This window comes from Bombyx mandarina, chromosome 09 (genome assembly GCF_030267445.1).
Source record: "Bombyx mandarina strain Sakado chromosome 09, ASM3026744v2".
NCBI lineage: Eukaryota > Metazoa > Arthropoda > Insecta > Lepidoptera > Bombycidae > Bombyx > Bombyx mandarina.
This window is the reverse complement of record NC_143216.1, coordinates 12,107,222-12,132,416: the sequence shown is the minus strand read 5'-3', so window position 1 is coordinate 12,132,416 and position 25,195 is coordinate 12,107,222. Positions and strand designations below refer to the sequence as shown.

General features: G+C 43.2%; 1 protein-coding gene across 1 annotated transcript in view; it reads left to right on the top strand.

The window, feature by feature from the left end:
* tok (tolloid-like protein 1 tolkin) overlaps window positions 1-25,195 on the top strand; it is a 128,370-nt gene that overhangs the window by 63,486 nt on the left and 39,689 nt on the right. The window contains exons 3-6 of the mRNA XM_028177309.2: window positions 7,448-7,689; window positions 8,058-8,605; window positions 14,961-15,261; window positions 21,905-22,128. Of these exons, the coding sequence (XP_028033110.2) occupies window positions 7,448-7,689; window positions 8,058-8,605; window positions 14,961-15,261; window positions 21,905-22,128 (1,315 nt within the window). The remainder of the gene's footprint in view (window positions 1-7,447; window positions 7,690-8,057; window positions 8,606-14,960; window positions 15,262-21,904; window positions 22,129-25,195) is intronic.

Sequence of the window (25,195 nt, the reverse complement as noted above, 5' to 3'; positions counted from 1 at the left end):
CTTTGGTAGGCAGCGGCTTGGCTCTGCCCTTGGCATTGCTGAAGTCCATGGGCGACGGTAACCACTCACCATCAGGTGGGCCGTATGCTCGTCTGCCTACAAAGGCAAAAAAAATAAAATGAATTGTTGAAGAAGATCAAAACAGCTTTTTTTGTACAAATTTATTGCAATTTTTATGTAAAATTTGCGCAAATTTAGTGCAAAATTTGGAAAAATTTTGTGCAATTTTTTTAGGCCATATGCAATCCTGTTTCGAATGCCGGAAAAAGCTTACATTTAAAACGATGATGCATTTTTTGTACATTCCCCGACATTGCTGATTCCCTTGAACACCGAAGATTGCTCTCCAACTGATCTTAAAAAACTTGGTGTTACGTAAAAAAAATTAGCAGACATAAAAACGACCTGAAATGGGCGACAATGAAATTCGACATTCGACAACTTGTCATTTGAACCTGTTTTTCCGAATTCCAGATCGAAATTTCCACCGTCACCACATTGTCAGGCCATAACTGGATAGTTCTGGATTTCACCGCTCCGCACTGGCATTAACGGGCGGCCGTATGGTGGCTTTAGGGACGATTTTGAGAACGTATATTTTAATTGGACTTCCATTGAGTGTCGTTCGCAAATTGTTCCTGTTTCCGGCGCCTGATATCCATTTAAATTTACTGGTGGCGGGATCTGTTGTAAGATAGTAAGGGCATGACAATCAAACTTTTTCCATGAGTGATATTCGTGTGATGCGGTCTGAAAGGCAGTATAGTAGTGTTACAATAGTATTGTGACCGTCTAATGAAGTATAATGTTTTTTTTTTTTTTATTGCTTAGATGGGTGGACGTGCTCACAGCCCACCTGGTGTTAAGTGGTTACTGGAGCCCATAGACATCCACAACGTAAATGCGCCACCCACCTTGAGATACAAGTTCTAAGGTCTCAAGTATAGTTACAACGGCTGCCCCACCCTTCAAACCGAAACGCATTACTGCTTCACGGCAGAAATAGGCAGGGTGGTGGTACCCACCCGCGCGGACTCACAAGAGGTCCTACCACCAGTAAAAAGGCTAACTAAAGGCTGACCTTCTTGAATTAGTTAGCTGGCTTATTCCTACCATCTCTGATCATCTCTCTCTCCCTGGTCGTATTTTCTTCGGTTTTTACGAGTTGTCGACATATTTATAGATAACTAGCGGCCCGCCCCGGCTTCGCTTGGGAAGTAGCGCACGCGATGTAAAGTAGTTTAGGTAATTTTTTTATACATTGGGTTACATTATTAGAGTTTCAGTAAGGATCCCGAATTTATTGAAAATATAATAATTATAGCCTATGTCACTAGGGGATAGCGTAGCATTCCAACGTAAAAGATTTTTTAAAATCGGTTCATTAGTTTCGGAGCCTATTCAATACAAACAAACAAATATTTCCTCTTTATAATATTAGTATAGATTAGATGGTAGTTAGCACAATGTTTCACATCTTAATCGTTAGTGACCACGAAAGCTCTAAAATATTGAAACATTGGAAATAATATGCGATTTTGAACCGTAAAATTTAGTTTTCGCAATGCTTTCGGACGCTTTGTTTTCTCTGAATGGTGATGGCGAATGGAGATAGTGGTACATTGTACATCCCTATGTACTTATATGATATTACTTAGAAAGAGAGATACGAGTCCAAAGGGGCTTACTTAAAAAAAATAAAAAAAATTTGAAAAAAAAAAACTGAATTACCAATGAATTAATTGCCTTGAGATATAAGACTCGACCCTTAATTATATTAGTGCACTAGCTTATTTCAGGTCTCGCCTCCCCGATTTCTCTCATATATCTGTCTGTCTCTGCTATTCGTCGGGCAAAAAATCATAGAACACTTTTCTATAATATCCTAACCACGTACCAATACTGAGGAAGTAAGTTCAAAGCGTGCACCTGAACTAATCTAAGTTATATGTAAGTTTGATCGAGTTAGAAAGGTGGTGAGATCAAAGGTTTGAGATTTCAGCGGTTGTTTGACAAGGAACCCGAACACGGATACACCTGTTTTCTCGGGAATTGATAAGCTTAAATTGTTTGAGAATTTGCATTCCGGAGAGCTGAGGTTTAACGGTTTTAGGGAGCTTTGTAAGGCAGCTTCGTATTGATGTAAGTTTAATAGGCGATTTTTATCCGATATCTGAGGTTCTTGTTAAAATCGAATGACACGTGTACGTCTAGTAATAAGTACAATGTTTTGTGACTTGTAAGCCCGCACTGATGCTGAAGTCTTATTAAGCTGCGATGAGTGAGAACGAAGCGGAGAATCAAAAGAACAAGAAGAGAAACTATACGGGCTTCAAGGCGCCGGTGTAATGTTTTTTTTTTTCCTACCTATGCTGATAGCCTTGAGAGGCTATTTCAGCTTCGCCCTAACTTGTGTAGGTGAGCTCACGGGGCTCAAACCGGAGTGTTGCTAACACTGACCTTAGCAAGAGCAGTGCTTCGCAGAATCTATCACCGGATCGGAAAGGCGACCCTATGAGAATATCCGGCGAGAAAGTTCAAAAGAGATCAGTTATATGTTAATGGCGCGAAGCAGTCATGCTTTAAAAAATAAAATAATGATAATAATTGAAATTAGTTGTACGGTTTTTACTCTCATGCAATACAACTGAGGCTTCGTAGGAGGAAATTATAAAAAAAATTCAAAAAATCGTATTTATTTATCTGGTTCTTATAAATAACATAATGGACGACCGTTGTATTAAAGTAAAGACATGTAGACATCATACAAAAATAGTTCAATAAGCAAATATCACGTAGTTGCGTAGTCAAATGGTTAGGGTTGAGATTATCAACTTTTATTTATTTTCTGATCGGCGTATAACTTAGTTTGTCGTTTATTAAGGCTACATGGAAATCGAGTTTCATTTGAGAAATTATATGTTGCATAATAAGAAAAGAAAAAAAGAAGGGGAAAATTATGATGGAACTATTCTCGTCATTTCAAATATTCGTTTTTATTTTTTATTTCTATTGTATTTAAATAAATAACGAAATAAATTTAGAGCAAATATTTTTCTTCTAAAACTTCGCGTTCGTAGAATTGTACCGTGAGAACGATTTTGTTTTGAGTATTTATGAAGATTATAAACGTAAGGAGCGGATTGAAAGCCTCCTTCTATTTGAGATGCTCGCGACACTGAACTGGTACTCACAGTCAGCTGTGTTCATTAGTGTTGTTCGATCAGAGCCCAGCGCCCTTGTGGCAGCCTAGGGCTCCGGAAACCGCCACGAGGTGCCCGTCAAACACGTGCCGCGACCCGCGGCGCCGTATATACTTTTTAACAAAATATTGTCTAATCACTCACCGGATGACTCACTTATTGTCGAATTACGCCGTATCACTCAGGAAAGGAGGCTTCAGGGCTAGGATTTGTCAGGAAAATTATGGATGGTAAAACCGTAGCATACCGTAGCAAGACCGTCACACATGTGGGTATCGTCCCGTTTGAGAAGCAAGCAGAAGTGACAGATGTCAAGTCGCGAAGACACCGACAAATCGCGACCCGTGTTGCCGTGGTAAAAACTCAAAAACCCACAGATTGGTTTCGAACAAGTGTCCTTTATCTGTAAAAACGTTTGAGATTCTAACTAGGACTTAAGCCTTTGTCCTGTTAGGCTACGAACATCTTAAATGCTGTTAGCTAAGTAAGGTTTAGTTGCAATGTCCTACTTAATGTCGTATTCAAAAATAAAAAATTAAAACAAACTAAAAAAAAAATTGTCGCAAACTTATTTCAGTCGTCAGTGTTCTGTAATTATAAATGATAAGATAAAATTATAAATGAAGTCGTCGTGGCCTAAAGGATAAGACGTCCGGTGCATTCGTATGTAGCGATGCAACAGTGTTCGAATCCCGCAGTTTCATCTTCAGTTATCAGTTTTTCTAGCGAAATACGTACCTAACAAATGCTTCCGCGGTAAAGGAATAACATCGTGTAATAAAAATCAAATCCGCAAAAATTATAATTTGCGTAATTACTGGTGGTAGGACCTACTGTGAGTCCACACGGGTAAGTACCACCACCCTGTCTATTTCTGCCGTGAAGCAGTAATGCGTTTCGGTTTGAAGAGTGGGGCAGCCGTTGTAACTATGCTGAGACCTTAGAACTTATATCTCAAGGTGGTTAGCGCATTTACGTTGTAGATACTAAGGCGTAAATTTCGCCGCCATCTTGAAATACGCGATTCAACTTGTTGCCAAAAAAAAAAAATTCACTTCGATAACTGGTTCAACCCTAACACACAGCCTCAAGGCATCTACGTGCTTTCCCTAGACCCGTACGATTTACTGCCCGCGGCTCATTCTCAAATCACACTCACGTATATTTATAGGAATTTTATGTGGCCGGATTTATCTTGCAAATAAAATATTTCCTAACAATTATTATATCCCCTACATAAAAACACCATACAAAACCTTTAACAACAACAGGCGCCGATTTAATGGCTTAAGCCAGGTGCTGTGAATATTGAGAATTCATTTTATTAACATTCAGGTTATATTTGACATTATCAAATTGAAATAAACAGTTGAATAAAATATCGTTATTCTCGAAGGTTCTCATTTAGTTTTCATAATACTGCCACGGTCCTGATCATGATCTAAATGATATAATTTCTAAAGCAATGCAATACAACAATGGATGCCTATGCCAGCAATGAACGTCAATCGATAACAATTGTATGCAATGCGGCGCGTTCTGATTGAATTGTACATTGTAATGCGTTGTGGTACAAGCCAGAGACATATAGAGATTTATATACTAGGAGTGAGTTACTAGAAACTAATGGGGCGCAGTCATAATCCTAAGTAAACACGTTCTTCCGATACCTGAAGGGTGGTAGGAGGATGTTTTTACTAGTCCTTGAAATAAAATCCAATCGTGCCAACCGAAATCCGTTTATCGCTTTAACGTTTAAAAAGAGAGAGAGAGATTTACCCGGCATTGGTACTGTTTTTCCCCCTAACTTTAAAAAAAACCCATTTTATTACCGTTGTAGGCAGATAAGCATACGGCCCACCTAATGGTCAGTGGTTACCTTCGCCCATGGACTTCAGCAATGCCAGGGGCAGAGCCAAGCCGCTGCCTACCTATTCGCTAGTAGCCTAAGAGGCTATCCCAACTACGCCCGGACGACACTGGTACTTTCGCACAAGTTTTGTCGTCCTAGTTCCCCGGCTGCTGGAAAAGACTGGCATATTGGGGCTTTTGAGTATTTCGAAACCCTCTGTGTTTGGGGTCTAGTAAGGAACGTTGAAAAAAACGCAGTGTAAGCTCGCACTCCGAGAACTATGCTGGTTCTGGCGCAGTAAGGCATCTTGTTAGTGGCGGCCTTTGTGCCGACTTCAAAGACCACAGCAACTGGCAAGCCCGAATGAACCCCAAAGATAGCTGGTTCAACGTGCTTCGGGAATTCGGGCGACAGAGAGAGATTCGCACAGTGTAAAAAGTGTCACCTTGCCCCAGCTTGAGTGATCAGGGTTTTTGGTGTGTTAAACTCCACATACCCCTCCGCAGGCTCCAAAGATTTATCTGGAAAACCAGCGTTTTCCATCGGTAAAAAATTACACGTAAAACAAAACCTTGAGGAATCTCATATTGAATTGAATTTTCAAGTTCATAGTGATTGATGAAATTTTATCAATACCTTATGAATGTGTTGAAATGATATTTGAAATACGGTATGATCAGAAAACAGCACGTAAAATGCCAAGATTGTCAATCTTGGTCTAGACGTACAGTCTGACTGAAATACATTTTATAAAGACTGATGTTAGAAAACAGGCTACATGACTAGTCAAAGCCAACCGCAGACAAAACCAGCAAAACGCAAACCCTGGCGCGCTATCCGTAATCAAATTCAATCCAAACACGACCAAATCATGAATATTCATGGCGCACCTATCGTAAACCGCCATGTCCAATACCGGCTGTGTAAGCGCGCATAGTCGATTAATTAATTGCCGGCCAGCATTGTACACCATACGGGTCATAGACACGGGCTGGTCGTTAAGTTTTACGATCGCGCCAGATGTACTGGTACACTGGTTGTTAATGGCCGCGTGCGTTCTCGTCGAATTCAAATTTGGTACTAGAGGCCTCTGTTATACGCTTCTCAACTTGAGGTATGCTAAAATTCAATTTTGAAATACGCTAATTCTAATTGAAACTAACAATGAAATGGGGAAAGTATGTTGATTTCTATTGTGAAAGATGTACAGTCTTACTTTCGTCGTAAAAAACAATGGGAAAATAAAGACGCTAGATTAAACCGTAAATAAATTGAAAACTGAATTAAAATTGAAAATTTGAAATGGATGGCAGGCGGGGCATGTCGGAGTCGAACCGACTAAAAACTTCCTGTCACTCAGCAATCTGAGCACAATAGCATGTCTTTCTTCAGACGAGGTTTTCGAAGAGTACACAGCACTAGGCAGCGGCTTGGCTATGTCCCTGGCATTTCTAACGTCAACGAAGGATGGCAACTCACCATCAGATGCGCAATAAAATCTACAATTATTATTATTATTTATTGCTTAGATGGGTGGACGAGCTCACAGCCCACCTGGTGTTAAGTAGTTACTGAAGCACATAGACATCTACGACGTAAATGCGCCACCCCTTGACATATATGTTCTAAGGTCTCAGTATTGTTACAACGGCTACCCCACTCTTCAAACCGAAACGCATTACTGCTTCATGGCAGAAATAGGCAGGGTGATGGTACCTACCCGTGCGGACTCACTAGAGGTTCTACCACCAGTAATTACGCCAATTAAAATTTGCGGGCTTACATTAAATTTTATAATTTTTCTGTCGCTTTTAAATTCATATCAATAAAAAACTGACTCCAGCCACAAGAATCTTGTTCACAACAATTTAATTACAATCAGCAGCGTCGAGCGACGCTTAATACCGAATATGATTGCATAACTACCTCTCTCATAAGCCCGACGAAGTTATAAATTAATAACTTGCTTACAACTTGCAGGGAAATAACTGTCGGTGAGATAAAATTATAATCGATTTAAGCTACGCGACGGTATGAATGAATACTTTGGTATCCGATGTACGAATGGTATTGAAAATATATTCGTATTAGGTAGTAGAGCATTTTTTGAGCCCACAAGGGTAGGCACCACGACCCCACGATTCGCAACTATTTCTGCCGCTAATGTCACAGTAATTCGTTCCGATTTTAAGGGTCGTAACTGTTGTATTATAGACATTTACGTTGTTGATGTCCATGGGCTCCACTAACTACTTAACCACAGTTGGGCCGTGAGCTCGATCACCCGGCTAAACAATATAACATGAAGCAACATAAAGTACGCCACTCCTAACTCAAAACTCAAACCTTGCACTGCTATAAATTACAATCCTAACCCAAAATCAATTTACAGGAAACTTTCAAGGTGACATTGCGATCCCGGATTCAGATCTTTATAAAACGGCGACTAGCCCTCCGGTCAAGATCGACAAGTCCTTCCAAGAAGAAGTTGAACGATTGAAGAAGGAGGTTCTGCTCGAAGGTTTACAGGTCGAGGAGGAAGGTCTTCCGGATATATTAAGGAAAAGGACAAAACAGCCCGTCCAACTATCTCAAGACAAGAAGGGTTACAATGACGCGGCTCTTATGAGTGAGGTAAGCAATTAGATTTAGAAAGTAATACATTTTTATTTTAATCTTAATACAGTTAAGAAGTAGACTTGAGTATACTGAGTTCGTTGTTTGATAATGATAACAGATCAGCTGTATCTCTTTTTTTGTCTTCTCCATTTTCTTCTTTCGTAGAAGAACGGTAACGACCTCATGGGTCACATTTGGCGCTAAGTGATTTACGAAACCCGAGACGTTAGATTTAAGTCGCACTATCGTGTTACCTATTCGAGGCGAATACGCCTCAACACCACTGAAACGATAATATCCAAGAAATTTCCAAAGACATAAAATGTGTTATGTGCCTGCAAACCTATTGATGAAATTGTGTATTTTGTATATTTTCATTGCAGTCACTACCAGAAGGAGTAGACAAGTCGCTTATGCTCAAAAACGGCAAACTACTTCCAGAAGAAATCCTAGATAATAGTACAGAATTTAACGAAACCAAATCCGATGTTCACATTGCAAACAGGTCCAGCGTAGAGAACATTTCCGAATCTGAGAGCCTAGAGCAAGACGGCGTACTGGTTGTAAACATATCTACTGACAACATCCTCAATTTGGACGAACTGTATCCTTTTATTCAAATATCAAATGCCTCAAGGAAACAGGACGAAAAGACAAACAAAATCCAGAGCAACAGCCGAGAAATAACAGGAGATTCAAACAATATACAGTTCAAAGACATACCAGAGAACGTGACGATGGCTCCTGCTCCCACAAATGGTTTTTTATCGAACAGCGACCAAGACGACGAAAAGGAAATCAATAAAACTGAACGGGAATTAAAAGTTAAGAATATTGATTTCTTGAAACCCACAGAAAGCTTGCAAAATTTGACTCTCGAGAATCCAGGAAGAAGGAATCGAAGAAGACGCAGACACGGCAATCGAAGAAGGTATCTAAAATATTATAACTTACAGTCTTATTTTCTGTAATTTCTTTCTTTTCGTCTTTCTGTAATTTCTTTCTTTCGTCTTTCCTTTTTTTGTACTGATATTTTTTTCCAACGTGTTTGAATGAAAAACCTACTCAACTCTTTTTAAATATCACTTATGAATTACATTGCTGGTTTATATAGACCTCCGTGCTTGCCCATTAATGGTCGAAAAAAATAAATTCGACTGGCAGCTTCTCCTTCCATTAGCAAGAGCTTAGACTACGTAATGCATCGAAATTTCACTTTGTGTCACCTTGAATTATTGGAACTCATACCACAAGAACTGTGCCCCTGCTCAGCTTGAGATATGAATTCAAATTCTCTGTTGCATTGCAATGACATTATTTCTATATTTCAAATTGGAACGTGGGGATGGAACTGCGAGACTATTTGGGACATGATTACGGGATGGGAGTATGGGACGATATAAGTATGAAAATGAAGTGATAATATTCCTACAGCTGAGGAAGTAAACAGAAACCACAGCTCGCGGTGGTCATATTGATATTAACATCTTTGCTCATATGGCCAACTTAAAAATTTAAGGCCATACGATATGATTGATGACCTTATAGTGCACAAATTAAGATATAAATTTAAATATGCCTTCAAGTGTCCAATTAACCATTAAATTAAAAAACTGTGATAGCATACTCCAGACCATACTAAGCTCCACAAATGTTATTGCCTTGTGAAAAAGAAGACATGGCAAAACTATTATTAAACGTCAAGTTACTATCAAAACTTATAATGTATAGGATAATTTCAGTTGTTTTAACTTCTTAACCAGGGGACATTGCGCTAAAAGCATCATTAATATTGCAAAATTCTCAGGCGGCGAGAAACTCGTGGAAGATTTTACCGTTAATATTTCATGAGTGTTCAAAGTTTTCGGAACCTGCCTATCTATGTATTGGTTTTGTAATGGGCGCGACTCACTAATGGCTGTCTAATCAAATAAATCTCGCTTGGGGCAGCTCAGAAATACATCTCCAGCTATGTTTTATTCTGCTTCTTTTGATCACTTCATCTCTCTCTCCCTCTCTTCGATTGGTTCCTCACTGCTGAGGATCGTGACTCCGTCCGATTTCGTCAACCAACTGTCTCCATCGATCCCGCCCTGCAGCCCGGTGGAGTGCGTCGCTGATAGGCATCCCCAGTTCCTCCGCTATTTGGTCCGACCATCGTTTGGGACCTCTACCCCTTTTTTTTTTTTTTTTTGATCAGGAGGAAATCGCCGGACTTCCGCCCTTTTCTGGGGATACTGGGCGGGGTATGTCAGAGTCGAACTGACTAAAACCTCCTGTCGCTCAACAACCAACGTCCAAACCTCGCATGAGACAGAACTCATGACAAGGCAAAGGGGGGAAAGTGAAGCGTTTAGTGCGGAGCACATCTCTCCCATCACCCTCCCCCTCGGGACGTCGGACTGGCGGTCGTCGGCGCCACGACCACCAGCCCTCTCGGTCGGCAGACTGTCCGAAGCCCGCCTAGATGGCGCCGGTTAGAGTGGGTTACCCTACGGAATACCCCGCTGGGCCAGAACCAGCGTGGGTCGAGGATAGCCGGCCTTGCGTTGCCGGATGCTCTTGCGTAAAACGCGTGCAGAGCAGCTTGCACGTCGTCTTCTTAGGCCCCCCTCGCCGGTCCCCAGACCGACATGTGAGGGAGACCCGAAACACTTAGAGGGCCAGGGCTTGGGCGAGATCCGCCTCCCTGGCCCCCGCTCGAGGGCGGCGGGATTGTGCGTCTCTCACGCGCCCCGCCGCCTCCTTCTGCGAGATGGACACTCGCAGAAGTCGAGCATCGCCTTCCACGACTCGTCGTCGCCGAGCATCGATGCCACAACACTCGGCAGCGACAAGTCGGTTCCTATTTTTGCGACGAGGACACGGCGCCACCCCTCCCATGCGGGGCAGGCGACGAGCGTATGCTCTGCCGTGTCCAAGTCGCAACCACAATGGTGGCACTCTGCCGTCGGCTCGGCTGTGATCCGGTGCAGGAACTCACCGAAACAACTATGCCCAGTGAGCACCTGCGTGAGCCGGAAAGTGAGGCGTCCTCTGTCACGATTCACCCAATCCACAAGGACCGGGCGAATCGCCTCGACGGTCCTACGACCAGCCGAAGGATCAGCCAGCCGTCTGGACCATGATGGGACCTCTACCCCTAGGCCTTTTTCCCTCTATTTTACCGGTCACCACAAGGCGTTCTAAATTGCTGGTATCCCTACGTGCAACATGACCAAAATACCGCAATATTCTTTGTAGATCACTTCATACACGTGCTTAAAAGTCGTCGTGGCCTAAAGGATAAGACGTCCAGTGCATTCGTATCCAACGATGCGACGGTGTTCGAATCCCGCAGGGGGGTACAAACTTTTCTAATGAAATAAATGCATCAAATGTGCACGATTGACTTCCACGGTGAAAGAATGACATCGTGTAATAAAAATCAAAGCCGCAAAATTTGCTTAATTACTAGTGATAGGACCTGCTGTGAGTCCGCATGGGTAGGAACCACCACCCTGCCTATTTCTGCCGTGAAGCTGTAATGCGTTTCAGATTGAAGGGTGGGGCAGCCGTTGTAACTATACTGAGACCTCAGAACATATATCTCAATATGGGTGGCGGCATTTACGTTATAAATGTCTATGGGTTCTGATAACCACTCAACACTAGGTGGGCTGTGATCTCGTCCACTCATCTATGCAATGAGAAAAAAAAAGTAATCAGCCGTCTTACCCATTTCTGACGCGAAGGAATCCGATTTTACGGTTTGCAGGGCTCTACAGACGCTTTAATAAAACAGATTTGAGACTGCAATATCATTTTTTCATAGTTTGCTTTAGTGACTGTTACGTAATTTTTATCTGTCACTAAATTTAGAAATTTTAGTAACTAGAATAGTACAACACTAAACATACAACTTAAGCACACATATAACTAGTCAGGTCATAAGTATTGTCACACAGTAAAAACTTTTCTTTTAGAATGCTGGCCACAAAAAAGTTTATTGAATTCGAATTTCAAATTGTTCATGAAAATAAAAATGTATAACTTTTAGAATTTTATTCATTTTTTAAATATGGAGTGGACGCTTAAAGAAGACCGTGTTGCAGTTATTGCGTTGCATCGTTGCGGTTACGCGCCAATTCAAATTTTTAACATACTGAAAAATTTTAATATAACCAAAAGATTCGTTTATCGTACCATCAAACGATACAATGAAGACTCTAGTGTAGATGACAGGTCAAGAAGTGGTCGCCCTCGGTCTGTTAGGACTCCAGCAGTGATAAAAGCTGTGAAGGCGCGAATTCAAAGAAATCCCAAACGTAAGCAGAAACTGTTGGCCCTTCAGATGGGGTTAAGCAGAACCACGGTGAAAAAGGTGTTAAATGAAGACTTAGGGCTTTTGGCATATCGAAGAAAAACAGGACATCGTTTAAATGCTCGTCTAATGGACCTGAGACTGAAGAGATGCCGCGCTTTGTTGAAGCGGTACGCGGGAAAAAAATATCGGGAAATTCTTTTTTCGGATGAAATAATTTTACCGTAGAAGAGAGCTACAACAAACAAAATGATAAGGTGTACGCAAACAGTAGTGAAGAAGCGAGCAACCGTATTCCGCGTGTCCAACGAGGTCCTTTTCCATCCTCGCTCATGGTATGGTTGGGAGTTTCTTATTGGGGCTTAACAGAGGTACATTTTTGTGAGAAAGGTGTAAAAACGAAGGCAGTTGTGTATCAAAATACAGTCCTGACGAACCTTGTGGAACCTGTTTCTCATACCATGTTCAATAACAGGCACTGGGTATTCCAACAAGATTCGGCGCCAGCTCATAGAGCGAAGAGCACACAAGACTGGCTGGCGGCGCGTGAAATCGACTTCATCCGGCACGAAGACTGGCCCTCCTCCAGTCCAGATTTGAATCCGTTAGATTACAAGATATGGCAACATTTGGAGGAAAAGGCGTGCTCAAAGCCTCATCCTGATTTGGAGTCACTCAAGACATCCTTGATTAAGGTAGCCGCCGATATTGACATGGACCTCGTTCGTGCTGCGATAGACGACTGGCCGCGCCTGTATTCAAAATCAAGGAGGTCATTTTGAATAAACTTTAGTGTCATAAGAATCTATGTTTTGTTAAGTTCATTTTGGTATATGAATGGTTACATAATGAATAAACTTGTTTCAATTATTTTACATTAAACATGTGACAGAATTTATGACCTGACTAGGTATATATATATATATATATGAGTCAATATGAGATTTGATACGATATGACTATACGACACGACGACATTAAATTCCTTCGTTTTAAAAATAAAATAAAAGTACGTATTCGAATAATTTCCACGGCGTTTTAATTCCGCTCCCATTCACATGCCAAAGGATCTTTTCGTCCTGTGAATAAGGTTCGTTATCCTTTAATTGCAGCGACCGAAACGCTTGCTTTAAGCACCGGTCTTTTCCTTGACGATGTAAGGATCGAGCCTTTGATGTTTTCAATGAGTGTAAATGTTACGTTTGCAATTTAATTTTTTTTTTTATTGCTTAGATGGATGGACGAGCTCACAGCCCACCTGGTGTTAAGTGGTTACTGGAGCCCATAGACATCTACAACGTAAATGCGCCACCCACCTCGAGATATAAGTTCTAAGGTCTCAGTATAGTTACAACGGCTACCCCACCCTTCGAACCGAAACGCATTACTGCTTCACGGCAGAAATAGGCGGGGCGGTGGTACCTACCCGTGCGGACTCACAAGAGGTCCTACCACCAGTAATATATGTGGGAAGTGGGAATAAAGCGATTCTCAATAGGATGTGTAAAAACTTTTTGCTTTCCATTTCGTGTTTTATTTACTAATCATATTTAAATTACGTAACCTAAACTCGTTTTTAAAATCTTCCTAATGTCTTAATGTAACTCGTCGCTATTAGCGATGTGTCATCTATCACAATTAAACAGCGGTAGGCGGTACATGGCCTCATAAAAATTTGTTATGCTGTCTTTAAAATATAACAATGGATAACTTATAGATAAATAACCACATAAATACTCCTTATTTCTTAAAGAAATCTCTCCTGTGACAGGCCGATCAGAATAATAACGTAATACAATAATTATGAGTGAGTTCAAAATATGTTCCCACCATGGAAATTAATTGTTTATATCATAATATAATATATTGAATAAATATAATATAAAAATAAGCGAGAGGCATGAAATATAATATATTTTTTATAAGAAGCTTATGAATTATTAGAAATGGTTGCTGAAAAATTATAAGCCGACTTAGGTGCTAAATAAAGAATGGAAAATAATGGAATCAAAAATGAACATTGTTGGAATCTTATAAATATAATTAATATTGTTAGAACAGGAAATCTTTAGAATAATTTAATTGCTATAATTATACCGGAAGTGCTAGTAGGATTTTCTTATTTTAATCAGAGAGTTATTAAAAACAACAAAGATCAGAAAAAAAATGTAAATATAACAAATGGATGAAATGGTGGCAGGTCACGGGCACCATATGTGACACACATTCCTCTTCCCCTAAAAGGGAAGATATATAAGACCTTAATAAGGCCTGAGTCTTGTATGGATCAGCTTGCTGGACAACAAAAAGTGGCGGATGAAAGGCAATTGCATGCAGCAGAGATGCGAATGTTGCGATGGATGTGTGGAGTAACGAGAATGGATAGAATACGGAATGAAAATGTTAGAGGAAGTCTGAAAGTGGCACCTGTGACAGAGAAGCTGAGGAGTGCGCGTTTGGGATGGTATGGACATGTGATGAGACGAAATGAAACTGAGGTTGGTAAGAGAGTGTTAACTATGAATGTGGAAGGATATAGAGGAAGAGGTAGACCTAAGAAGAAATGGATAGATTGTGTGAAAGACGATATGGGTAAGAGGGGAGTGAGCGAAGAAATGGTATATGATAGAAGAGTATGGAAGGAGAAAACATGATGCGCCAACCCCAGGTAACTGGGAAAAGGGCAGGATAATGATGATGATGATGATGATGATAACAACTATTTAAATAAAATTTACTGTCACATTTCTAGTCATAATTTCCTTCATGGATCACTTTTCTTTTGACTCAAAATGTTATAATTTAAAAAACAATTACGTACGTAACAGTCCTTTGATTTCACTTGGACTATGAATGTACACCGGTGCACTGAGATACAAACAGAACAACTAACTGCCTACCCAACCAATAGTACCGTCAACAGTTTTTCTTTTATTTTCATTTAACACTTCGTATTCGCTTTAGTCTATTTTTTTCTTCACAGACTAAGAAACATAAGTTCGGGCGAAAGGATTTCACCGAATTCACTAAGCGAGGGACGCTCCTTAGACGACCATTTCGCGAGAAAGAAGTTTTTTCGTCACCACAAGAGGCACAGCGGCAGCAAAGAGTACAGGAGCTCGGAAAGGAAACTCGAAGTACCCGAACACGAATTTGAAGATAAGTTCGAAGTGAAACCGCCTCCGAAAAATCTAACGGAATTTGATCCGTTTAAAGACATGGTCTTTCGGGACACCGAAGAAGATTTAATGATGGCCGAAAGTAACCAGTACAATTCCACCGGGGTAATTATACTAACATCAATAATGAATGAATGAATGAATGAATGATTTATTTTATTTCAGACAACAACATATGTGTACATAGTATCATTGAAACATACTTAAAATTAACAAAACCAATCAAATAAAAAAGATACATTTATTAAAAATAATTATCAGTTGAATAAATTTCAAATATTCCATTCAACTGATAATTACTTCGAACCAACCACCATTATTATTATTATTTAGTCCGCCAAATTTTATTTAATATCAAACCCATTTAATTTCAGAATGAAGTTGGCAAAAGCCAAAATGCTGTTAATACTCAAATTAAATATGGCCTGATTTAAGTTCTACAAAAAAAAAGGCATCCCATCATTCTGAATTTCTTGGGAATTTACTCTAATGCAATGAAAAAGAAAGAGTAGTATGCATATTCATAATAAGTGACTAATAATATTATCATTTACTCCTCAACTGGGATTTTCATTCTCTGCTAAAATGCTCAGCTATTTTTAAACACGAGACGTACCTTCCAGTCTTTTTTTGTCTCTGAGCTTGAGATTCTTAACCCTTGGCTAACATCTTCGTCAGTAATCTTTTTTGACGAGACCCGACCATTTTCCTTTTAGCAATAGTGGTAGATAAACGTTACTTAAATTAAGCTGATCAATTTTATAATAAACACTTAAATGTAGATTAACTTTAAGCATATTCTGCAATACTGCAAAATAATACCAACACAATATTCAAACCTCGCAAAAATTAATTCAAATCCAGCGATATTGTCACTAAATAACATCGATTAGCATTACTGCAGTCCGACCGTTTAATTGTTCTGCGTCAGCGTAGTCGTCTCTTAATACTAATCTGCATAATAATACCGGGCTGGAGCCAGGGTCTTTGCACTTGGCCAATTACGCGAATTAACCTACTTACGTTGAATTTTATCTAGGGGATCTTTAGCTCCAATTATCTGTGGCCTTGGACGATGCGGATTTGCGTTTCGTGGGCACGCTTTTGGGAATTGTTTTCCATCACAATTTACTCTAATTTGCTCTGAGCGTTTATTTTTCTATTAATTTTGTGTTTAAGGGTGTTCAGGGTGATTATGAGAGATTTTTGGGTTTAAAATTTGAAGTGAACTGTATGATTTCAATCGTGTTGTATACAATCGTCCCTCCCTTCAAATTGAAACGCATGACTGATTCACGACAAAAATAATTCAGCAAATAGGCCATACCTATCCGTGCATTCCGATAGAGGCACCCGTCACGTGCGGACGTGCTCATCGTCCACTCGATCGCCCGGTCTTTGTTCGCCCGGCTTTTGTTAGCCCGGCCATTGTTCGCGCGGCCTGTGTTCGTGATACATCTGCCGACCAAGTGTGTTTCCTGGAAGCTTTTATTTGTTTTGTTTTAGTTATTTTTGTGTTCGTGGAACATTTGCCGACAAAGTGTTTTCCTGCAAGTATTTATTTGTTTTGCTTCTTTTTGTAATTTCTGTTTTGTTGTGCTTTTTCTTTGTCCTGTAGTAATCGCGCCGCATTGCCACCTGTGTTCAATAGAACCGCTCAGGTCCGAGAAGTTGGGGCCTCGCCGCAAGGCGAGTGTTTTCAAGACCCGGGGCCGCCCCACCTGGGTACTCAGCGATCATGGACGCTGTATTCGTGGAATTCCTCCGACTTCGTCACCCACAGCTCGCCTCAGAGTTTCTGGCTTTCAAGGCCAATCACACTGCGAGCTCTCTCGAAGACTCCGCCGTGCTCGCTGCTCCTGCGTCGCCTTCGTGCAAAGCGTCTACATCGAGCACCGCAGCCTCCGTCGTGCCTGCCGTTCCCGCGTCGCCTATACTGGCGAGTAAAACTACTGCGTCGTCCGCCGTGGCCACCGTTCCAGCAGCGCGATCATCCGCGGCCTCCGTCGCGCCCTCCAAAACTCCTGCTTGTAGGTCACCTGCGCCCGCCTCCTCGTCCTCCGACTCTGACTCGGAGATGGAGGTCGACCTCGCCCCCGCCTCATCGACGGATGGATTCACCCTGGTACAAAAGGGTAAGAAGCGTGCCGCGGAGTCTCGAGCTCTCGCGGCCGCTAAAATTAGCAAAGCCGCGAACGCGTCGCGCCCCCGCCCTCAGACTCCCGTTGCGCCTCCAGCCCGTGCCACTCCGTCGCCGCGACTGGTGGCGCAATCTAAAACTCAGACCCCTCCCCCGGTTATCCTTCAAGAGAAGGCAGCTTGGGACCGAGTTTCCCTGGCCCTTAAGGCCAAAAATATTAATTTTGCCAGCGCCCGTAATCTCGCCAACGGGATTCAAATAAAAGTAACGACACCCGACGACCATAGGGCCCTCTCAAGTTACCTCCGAAAGGAGCGTATAAGTTTCCACACTTATACGCTCCAGGAGGAGCGCGAACTCCGCGTTGTCATACGTGGAATCCCGAAGGAGCTAGATGCCGATCTCGTCAAGGCAGATCTGATAGAACAAGGCCTACCAGTAAATTCCGTGCACCGCATGCACACTGGCCGCGGTAGGGAGCCATACAATATGGTTTTAGTCGCCCTCCAGCCTACCCCGAGGGTAAGCAAATTTTTAACATTCGGACCGTCTGTAGGCTCTCCGGTATTGCCGTCGAAGTCCCCCATAAAAAAGGCACTCCTAGTCAGTGCCATAACTGCCAACTGTACGGGCACTCTTCCCGTAACTGTCACGCGCGCCCCCGATGTGTTAAGTGTTTGGGCGATCACGCCACGGCCCTCTGCGCTCGCGACCAAAAAACCGCGACGGAACCGCCTAGCTGTGTCCTGTGCCGAACACAAGGTCACCCCGCGAACTACCGTGGATGCCCCCGAGCTCCAAAAATAAATCGCCGCGTCGCCCGTCAAAACCGCCTCCGAGCTTCCGGCCCAGACATCAAAGCCACGGTACCCTCTGTGCCGAAGGCTAAGCCTGCTTTCGTGCCGGCGTCGGTGCCCAGCGTCTCGGCTTGGGCTAAACCGTTGCCGTACACGAACACGGCTACAACTCTTTCCCCCGCGACTCGTCCCACCCCCGCGATACGTCCCTCCCCCGCGACCTGCCCTCCGACCGCGTCCGAAAATCTCGCTCTAGCGATTGACTTTTTTCAGTCGATCAACTTTGAGCGTGTTAACGCTTTGGGTGACGCCATTCGCGCCGCCTCCACTGCACAACATTTCATCGCCGTTGTGCAAGAATACGCTGACGTATACGCGTCGTTAAATACGTACGTCCTCCCCTCACTCCGCCGGTAATCAATGGCGTACATTAGTAGAATAAAACCCTTATCCGTAACAATAGGATTTTTTAACGCTTACGGTCTCGCAAATCAACGTGATCAGGTTTGTGATTTTTTGCGTGACCATCAAATTGACATTTTCTTAGTGCAGGAGACCCTACTTAAGCCCGCGCGCCGTGACCCTAAAATCGCGAACTATAACATGGTCAGGAACGACAGGCTCTCTGCCCGTGGTGGTGGTACCGTTATTTACTATAGAAGAGCCCTGCATTGCGTCCCGCTCGATCCTCCCGCGCTCGCTAATATCGAAGCATCAGTGTGCCGAATCTCACTGACGGGACACGCGCCGATCGTTATCGCGTCCGTTTATCTTCCACCGGATAAGATCGTTCTAAGCAGTGATATTGAGGCGCTGCTCGGTATGGGGAGCTCTGTCATTCTGGCGGGCGACCTAAATTGTAAACACATCAGGTGGAACTCACACACCACAACCCCGAATGGCAGGCGGCTTGACGCGTTAGTCGATGATCTCGCCTTCGATATCGTCGCTCCGTTAACCCCGACTCACTACCCGCTAAATATCGCGCATCGCCCGGATATACTCGACATAGCGTTATTAAAAAACGTAACTCTGCGCTTACACTCGATCGAAGTAGTTTCAGAGTTAGATTCAGACCACCGTCCCGTCGTCATGAAGCTCGGTCGCGCTCCCGATTCCGTTCCCGTCACGAGGACTGTGGTGGATTGGCACACGCTGGGCATCAGCCTGGCTGAATCTGATCCACCATCGCTCCCGTTTAACCCGGACTCTACCCCGTCTCCTCAGGATACCGCTGAAGCCATAGACATCTTAACATCACACATCACCTCGACATTAGATAGGTCATCGAAACAAGTTGTAGCGGAGGACTTCCTTCACCGCTTCAAATTGTCCGACGATATTAGGGAACTCCTTAGAGCTAAGAACGCCTCGATACGCGCCTACGACAGGTATCCTACCGCGGAAAATCGTATTCGAATGCGTGCCCTACAACGCGACGTAAAGTCTCGCATCGCCGAAGTCCGAGATGCCAGATGGTCTGATTTCTTAGAAGGACTCGCGCCCTCCCAAAGGTCTTACTACCGCTTAGCTCGTACTCTCAAATCGGATACGGTAGTAACTATGCCCCCCTCGTAGGCCCCTCAGGCCGACTCGCGGCCTTTGATGATGACGAAAAAGCAGAGCTGCTGGCCGATACATTGCAAACCCAGTGCACGCCCATCACTCAATCCGTGGACCCTGTTCATGTAGAATTAGTAGACAGTGAGGTAGAACGCAGAGCCTCCTTGCCACCCTCGGATGCGTTACCACCCGTCACCCCGATGGAAGTTAAAGACTTGATCAAAGACCTACGTCCTCGCAAGGCTCCCGGTTCCGACGGTATATCTAACCGCGTTATTAAACTTCTACCCGTCCAACTCATCGTGATGTTGGCATCTATTTTCAATGCCGCTATGGCGAACTGTATCTTTCCCGCGGTGTGGAAAGAAGCGGACGTTATCGGCATACATAAACCCGGTAAACCAAAAAATCATCCGACGAGCTACCGCCCGATTAGCCTCCTCATGTCTCTAGGCAAACTGTATGAGCGTCTGCTCTACAAGCGCCTCAGAGATTTCGTCTCATCCAAGGGCATTCTCATCGATGAACAATTCGGATTCCGTACAAATCATTCATGCGTTCAACAGGTGCACCGCCTCACGGAGCACATTCTTGTGGGGCTTAATCGACCAAAACCGTTATACACGGGAGCTCTCTTCTTCGACGTCGCAAAAGCGTTCGACAAAGTCTGGCACAATGGTTTGATTTTCAAACTATTCAACATGGGCGTGCCGGATAGTCTCGTGCTCATCATACGGGACTTCTTGTCGAACCGCTCTTTTCGATATCGAGTCGAGGGAACCCGCTCCTCCCCACGACCTCTCACAGCTGGAGTCCCGCAAGGCTCTGTCCTCTCACCCCTCCTATTTAGCTTATTCGTCAACGATATTCCCCGGTCGCCGCCGACCCATTTAGCTTTATTCGCCGACGACACGACTGTTTACTATTCTAGTAGAAATAAGTCCCTAATCGCGAAGAAGCTTCAGAGCGCAGCCCTAGCCCTAGGACAGTGGTTCCGAAAATGGCGCATAGACATCAACCCAGCGAAAAGTACTGCGGTGCTATTTCAGAGGGGAAGCTCCACACGGATTTCCTCCCGGATTAGGAGGAGGAATCTCACACCCCCGATTACTCTCTTTAGACAACCCATACCCTGGGCCAGGAAGGTCAAGTACCTGGGCGTTACCCTGGATGCATCGATGACATTCCGCCCGCATATAAAATCAGTCCGTGACCGTGCCGCGTTTATTCTCGGTAGACTCTACCCCATGATCTGTAAGCGGAGTAAAATGTCCCTTCGGAACAAGGTGACACTTTACAAAACTTGCATAAGGCCCGTCATGACTTACGCGAGTGTGGTGTTCGCTCACGCGGCCCGCACACACATAGACACCCTCCAATCCCTACAATCCCGCTTTTGCAGGTTAGCTGTCGGCGCTCCGTGGTTCGTGAGGAACGTTGACCTACACGACGACCTGGGCCTCGAATCAATTCGGAAATACATGAAGTCAGCGTCGGAACGATACTTCGATAAGGCTATGCGTCATGATAATCGCCTTATCGTTGCCGCCGCTGACTACTCTCCGAATCCTGATCATGCAGGAGCCAGTCACCGTCGACGCCCTAGACACGTCCTTACGGATCCATCAGATCCAATAACCTTTGCATTAGATGCCTTCAGCTCTAATACTAGGGGCAGGCTTAGGGACCCCGGTAACCGTACTCGTCGAACTCGACAAAGAGGTCGACGTGCAACCTAACCCATGCATCAGCCCGCTGAGTTTCTCGCCGGATCTTCTCAGCGGGTCGCGATTCCGATCCGGTAGTAGATTCATTCGCGAAACAATTGCTCTTGAGTTGTTAGGTCTCCTTCGGAGGCGCTCGGGCAGTTGTTAGCAAATCCCACCCCTCTTGGCTGAGCCTTAGCTCGCCCACCTGTCCTGGTGAAACTGGAAAGGCCTTCGGGCCACCAGTAAACTTTCAATCAAAAAAAAAAAAAAAAAAAAAAAACCTATCCGTGCGAGGTCAAAAGGCATGTCATTGTAATAGGTTGAATATCATTATTATATCGAAACTCTTTAGCATTAAATCGATTCTAAAGCATTTCATTCACGCACACTTCATTAAAGTTCACCAAAAAAGAAAAACCCAATTCTTCGACCCCTCAATTTCGTCAATCACTGTACAAAAACAATTCCCACAGAATTTCATTGTCCATTCATTCTCCGTTACACTAACCCGGATAATAATGAGAGTGTTATCGTGACAGCCTAAAAAGCGACACCGCACGATCCGGGCCGCGACAAACCGTAAGGAACGTATCTGGGACAACGGTGTCATTCCTTACGAGATAGATGGAAACTTCAGCGGCGCCCACAAGTCATTATTCAAGCAAGCTATGAGGCATTGGGAGAATTTTACTTGCGTCAAATTTGTCGAAAGGGATCCAGAAGTGCATAAGGATTACATTGTGTTCACGGAACGGCCTTGTGGGTGAGTAGAATAACTATATATCTGAAATGGAACTTAGTCACTTGCGATTAGAGTTTAGAATCGATTAAGTCTCAAGTTTATTACATTTTTTTGGTATTCGCATAGCAGCGTGAAGTATGGATATTATTAATGAGGTATGGATTATTAAAAAAAATGTAATGGTATAAAATGTATATAATGATAGTTATGTGTTAGATTTTTTTAAGTTACTAACATAGTTATAAGTAATAACTACCAACAAAATGTTATGGTTTTAAAAAAAAACTGAAATAAAGTATTAATATTAATAATATTAATATTAATATTACAATATTAAAAGTAACAAGCAAGCTCATTTAATACAAAACCGGAAATGTAAATGATGATACAATGACAAATTTACGTAACGTTGCGAAATAAGAATGTAGTCATATTTGTTAGATCATCTCAGACTAGAATAGAAAACTATAAGAAAATTATTCAATTCTGTAGTGTGTAGTAAAGTGAAAGTACTGGTTTCTTATAACAGTTTATAACAATAAAACACATACGAAAATTTAGTAGTATATTTTTAAGCTATTGCATAGCTTTTATCGCGGGCTTTGAGCGCGGCGACCGAATCAAGAAATTCCGTAACGAAAATAAAACATAACAACCCCTACTCCGTCTACCATGTAGCTCGCGTTCAACACATTCACCGTTGCACTTGTGTGTGTTTGTGAATAAGCGCGCGGCATGACGTCGGACTGCATGCGCTTCATGAAAAGTCTGCCCATTTCTCTCTCGCGCGGTCTCGCTTATAAGTAAGATGTTTATAAATATAGCGTGGTCTTATTTTATTATTATTTTAATATTAAATGATTATTGTCTAACTAGCGACCCGCCTCGCTTCGCTTCGGAAACATTAAACACACATGAAACCAAAAAAAAAAAAAAGTAGCCTATGTTCATCAGGGACAATGTCGGCTTCTAATGGAAAAAGAATTTTTCGAATCGGTCCAGTAGTTTCGGAGCCTATTCGAAACAAACAAACAAACAAATCTTTCCTCTTTATAATATTAGTATAGATTATAATTGCATAAGTTGATAAAAAATGCTATGCAATAGCTTTACCGCGGCAGGCCCGAAAGCCACACGTGTTTTTTTTTAATTATGATATTCGTAATGTGATGATGCGTGGGTTCAACGGCCTTGTATGATGTGGGAGACGCCCGTCGTCTGTCTTTACTTTAGAGTGCGTTTTACGAAATGTACTATTTAACACGCTTTTATTTATTTCCGTTGCGGAATCTTTCAAAGTAATTTTCACTAAATTCAAAACGTCGATCAACTTGAAAATCTGACACGTACGTAAGGTGCTTTTCGTTCGCCTCTAAAATACGTCAAGCCGCCAGAATTATTCAAATTTTAATAAAAAAAGACAATGTACTTATTTGATTTGTAAGTGAAAGTGATTTGTTATTCGCGAGGATTTAATGAAATAAATAATGTTTAAAAAAAAATTAAAATACGCTTTTATAGAAAATCCAACTAAAAAATGATCATCATAGAACATCGTCGCAAGCGGGAATGCTACCGGCTTGGGCTATGGCAAAGGCCGCAAAGGATGTAAACTCTGACTCACTCAAGAAGAAGTACACTCTGCTTCCAGGTTCTTTAAGAAGCAAATTGCATTGGCAAAGTCAAATTACGTTGGAGAATTGGCGAGAGACTGGCGCGCCTGCCATCTGGCTCTCGTGCGTTCTGGTCTCTCGCCAAGGCTGTCCAGGGTAATTTCTGTCGGTCGACCCTTCCACCTTTGCGTGGGGAGGATGTTCATGGCTATTCCGCAAGGGAGAAGCCGATCTTCTTGGCTCTATCTTTGCGGAAAACTCGACTCTTGACGACAGGGGGAACACTCCTCTACCATCCGAGGTGTGAAAACAATGGCGGACGTCCGCTTCACACAGTGTGCTGTGCGGAAAGCACTATTCTCCCTGGATGTCAACAAGTCGAGTGGGCCCGATGGAATATCTCCTATTGTGCTGAAGTGTGTGCTCCAGAGCTGGCACCGGTTTTACGCGCTTATTCAGACACTCTTATGTCCTCGGCGTTGTCCCACATTCATGGAAGACGGCTCTAGTACCCCGATCCCTAAAAAGGCGACCGCTCAGATCCGTCCAACTACAGGCTATCGCTATCACCTCCTTGCTCTCCAAAATTATGGAATCCATATCACCGCCAGCTCATGGGCTACCTGGAAGAGCACCAGCTGATCACGACCGCCAATATGGCTTCCGCAAAGGCCGATCAGCTGGTGATCTTTTGGCTTTACTAACTCACCGTTGGGCGCAGGCGTTGATAGTAGGGTGAGCACTAGGCGTTAGTTTGGACATTGCGAAAGCCTCGATCGGGTTTGGCATAAAGCCTTACTATCGAAGCTTCCTTCCTATGGGCTTCCTGAGAGACTTTGTAGGTGGATCGGCAGTTTCCTTGCGGAACGGAGAGTTAAAGTCGTCGTAGACGGCTCATGCTCGGACCCCCGGACCGTAAATGCTGGTGTTCCCCAAGGCTGCGTGTTATCCCCGACATTGTTCATTCTGCATATCAATGATTTGTTGCATACCAGTGGCATTCATTGCTATGCGGATGACAGTACCGTGGATGCAGTGTATTTCGGCCGCAGCAATATCTCTCGGGATCACGTCGATGAGTGTCGGAACAAACTTGTGTCTGAAATCGAATCATCCCTTGTGAAGATTTCCGATTGGGGGGACTAAATCTAGTCCAGTTTAACCCTTCTAAGACTCAAGTTTGCGCGTTTACCGCTAAAAAAGCCCCCTTTGTCGCATCGCCACTCTTCGGAAACACTCACCTTTGTGCCAAGCCGAACATGGGCATTCTGGGCGTAGACATTTCGAGTGTTGTCCAGTTTGGCGGTCATTTGGAGAGCAAGGCTAAAATGGCCTCCAAAAAACTCGGAGTACTCAATAGGGCCAAACAGTACTTCAAGCCGGCTCACCGCCTTAAGCTGTATAAGGCGCAGGTGCGGCCTCACATGGAGTATTGTTGCCACCTTGGGCCGGGGCTCCGGGTTATCAGCTATCTC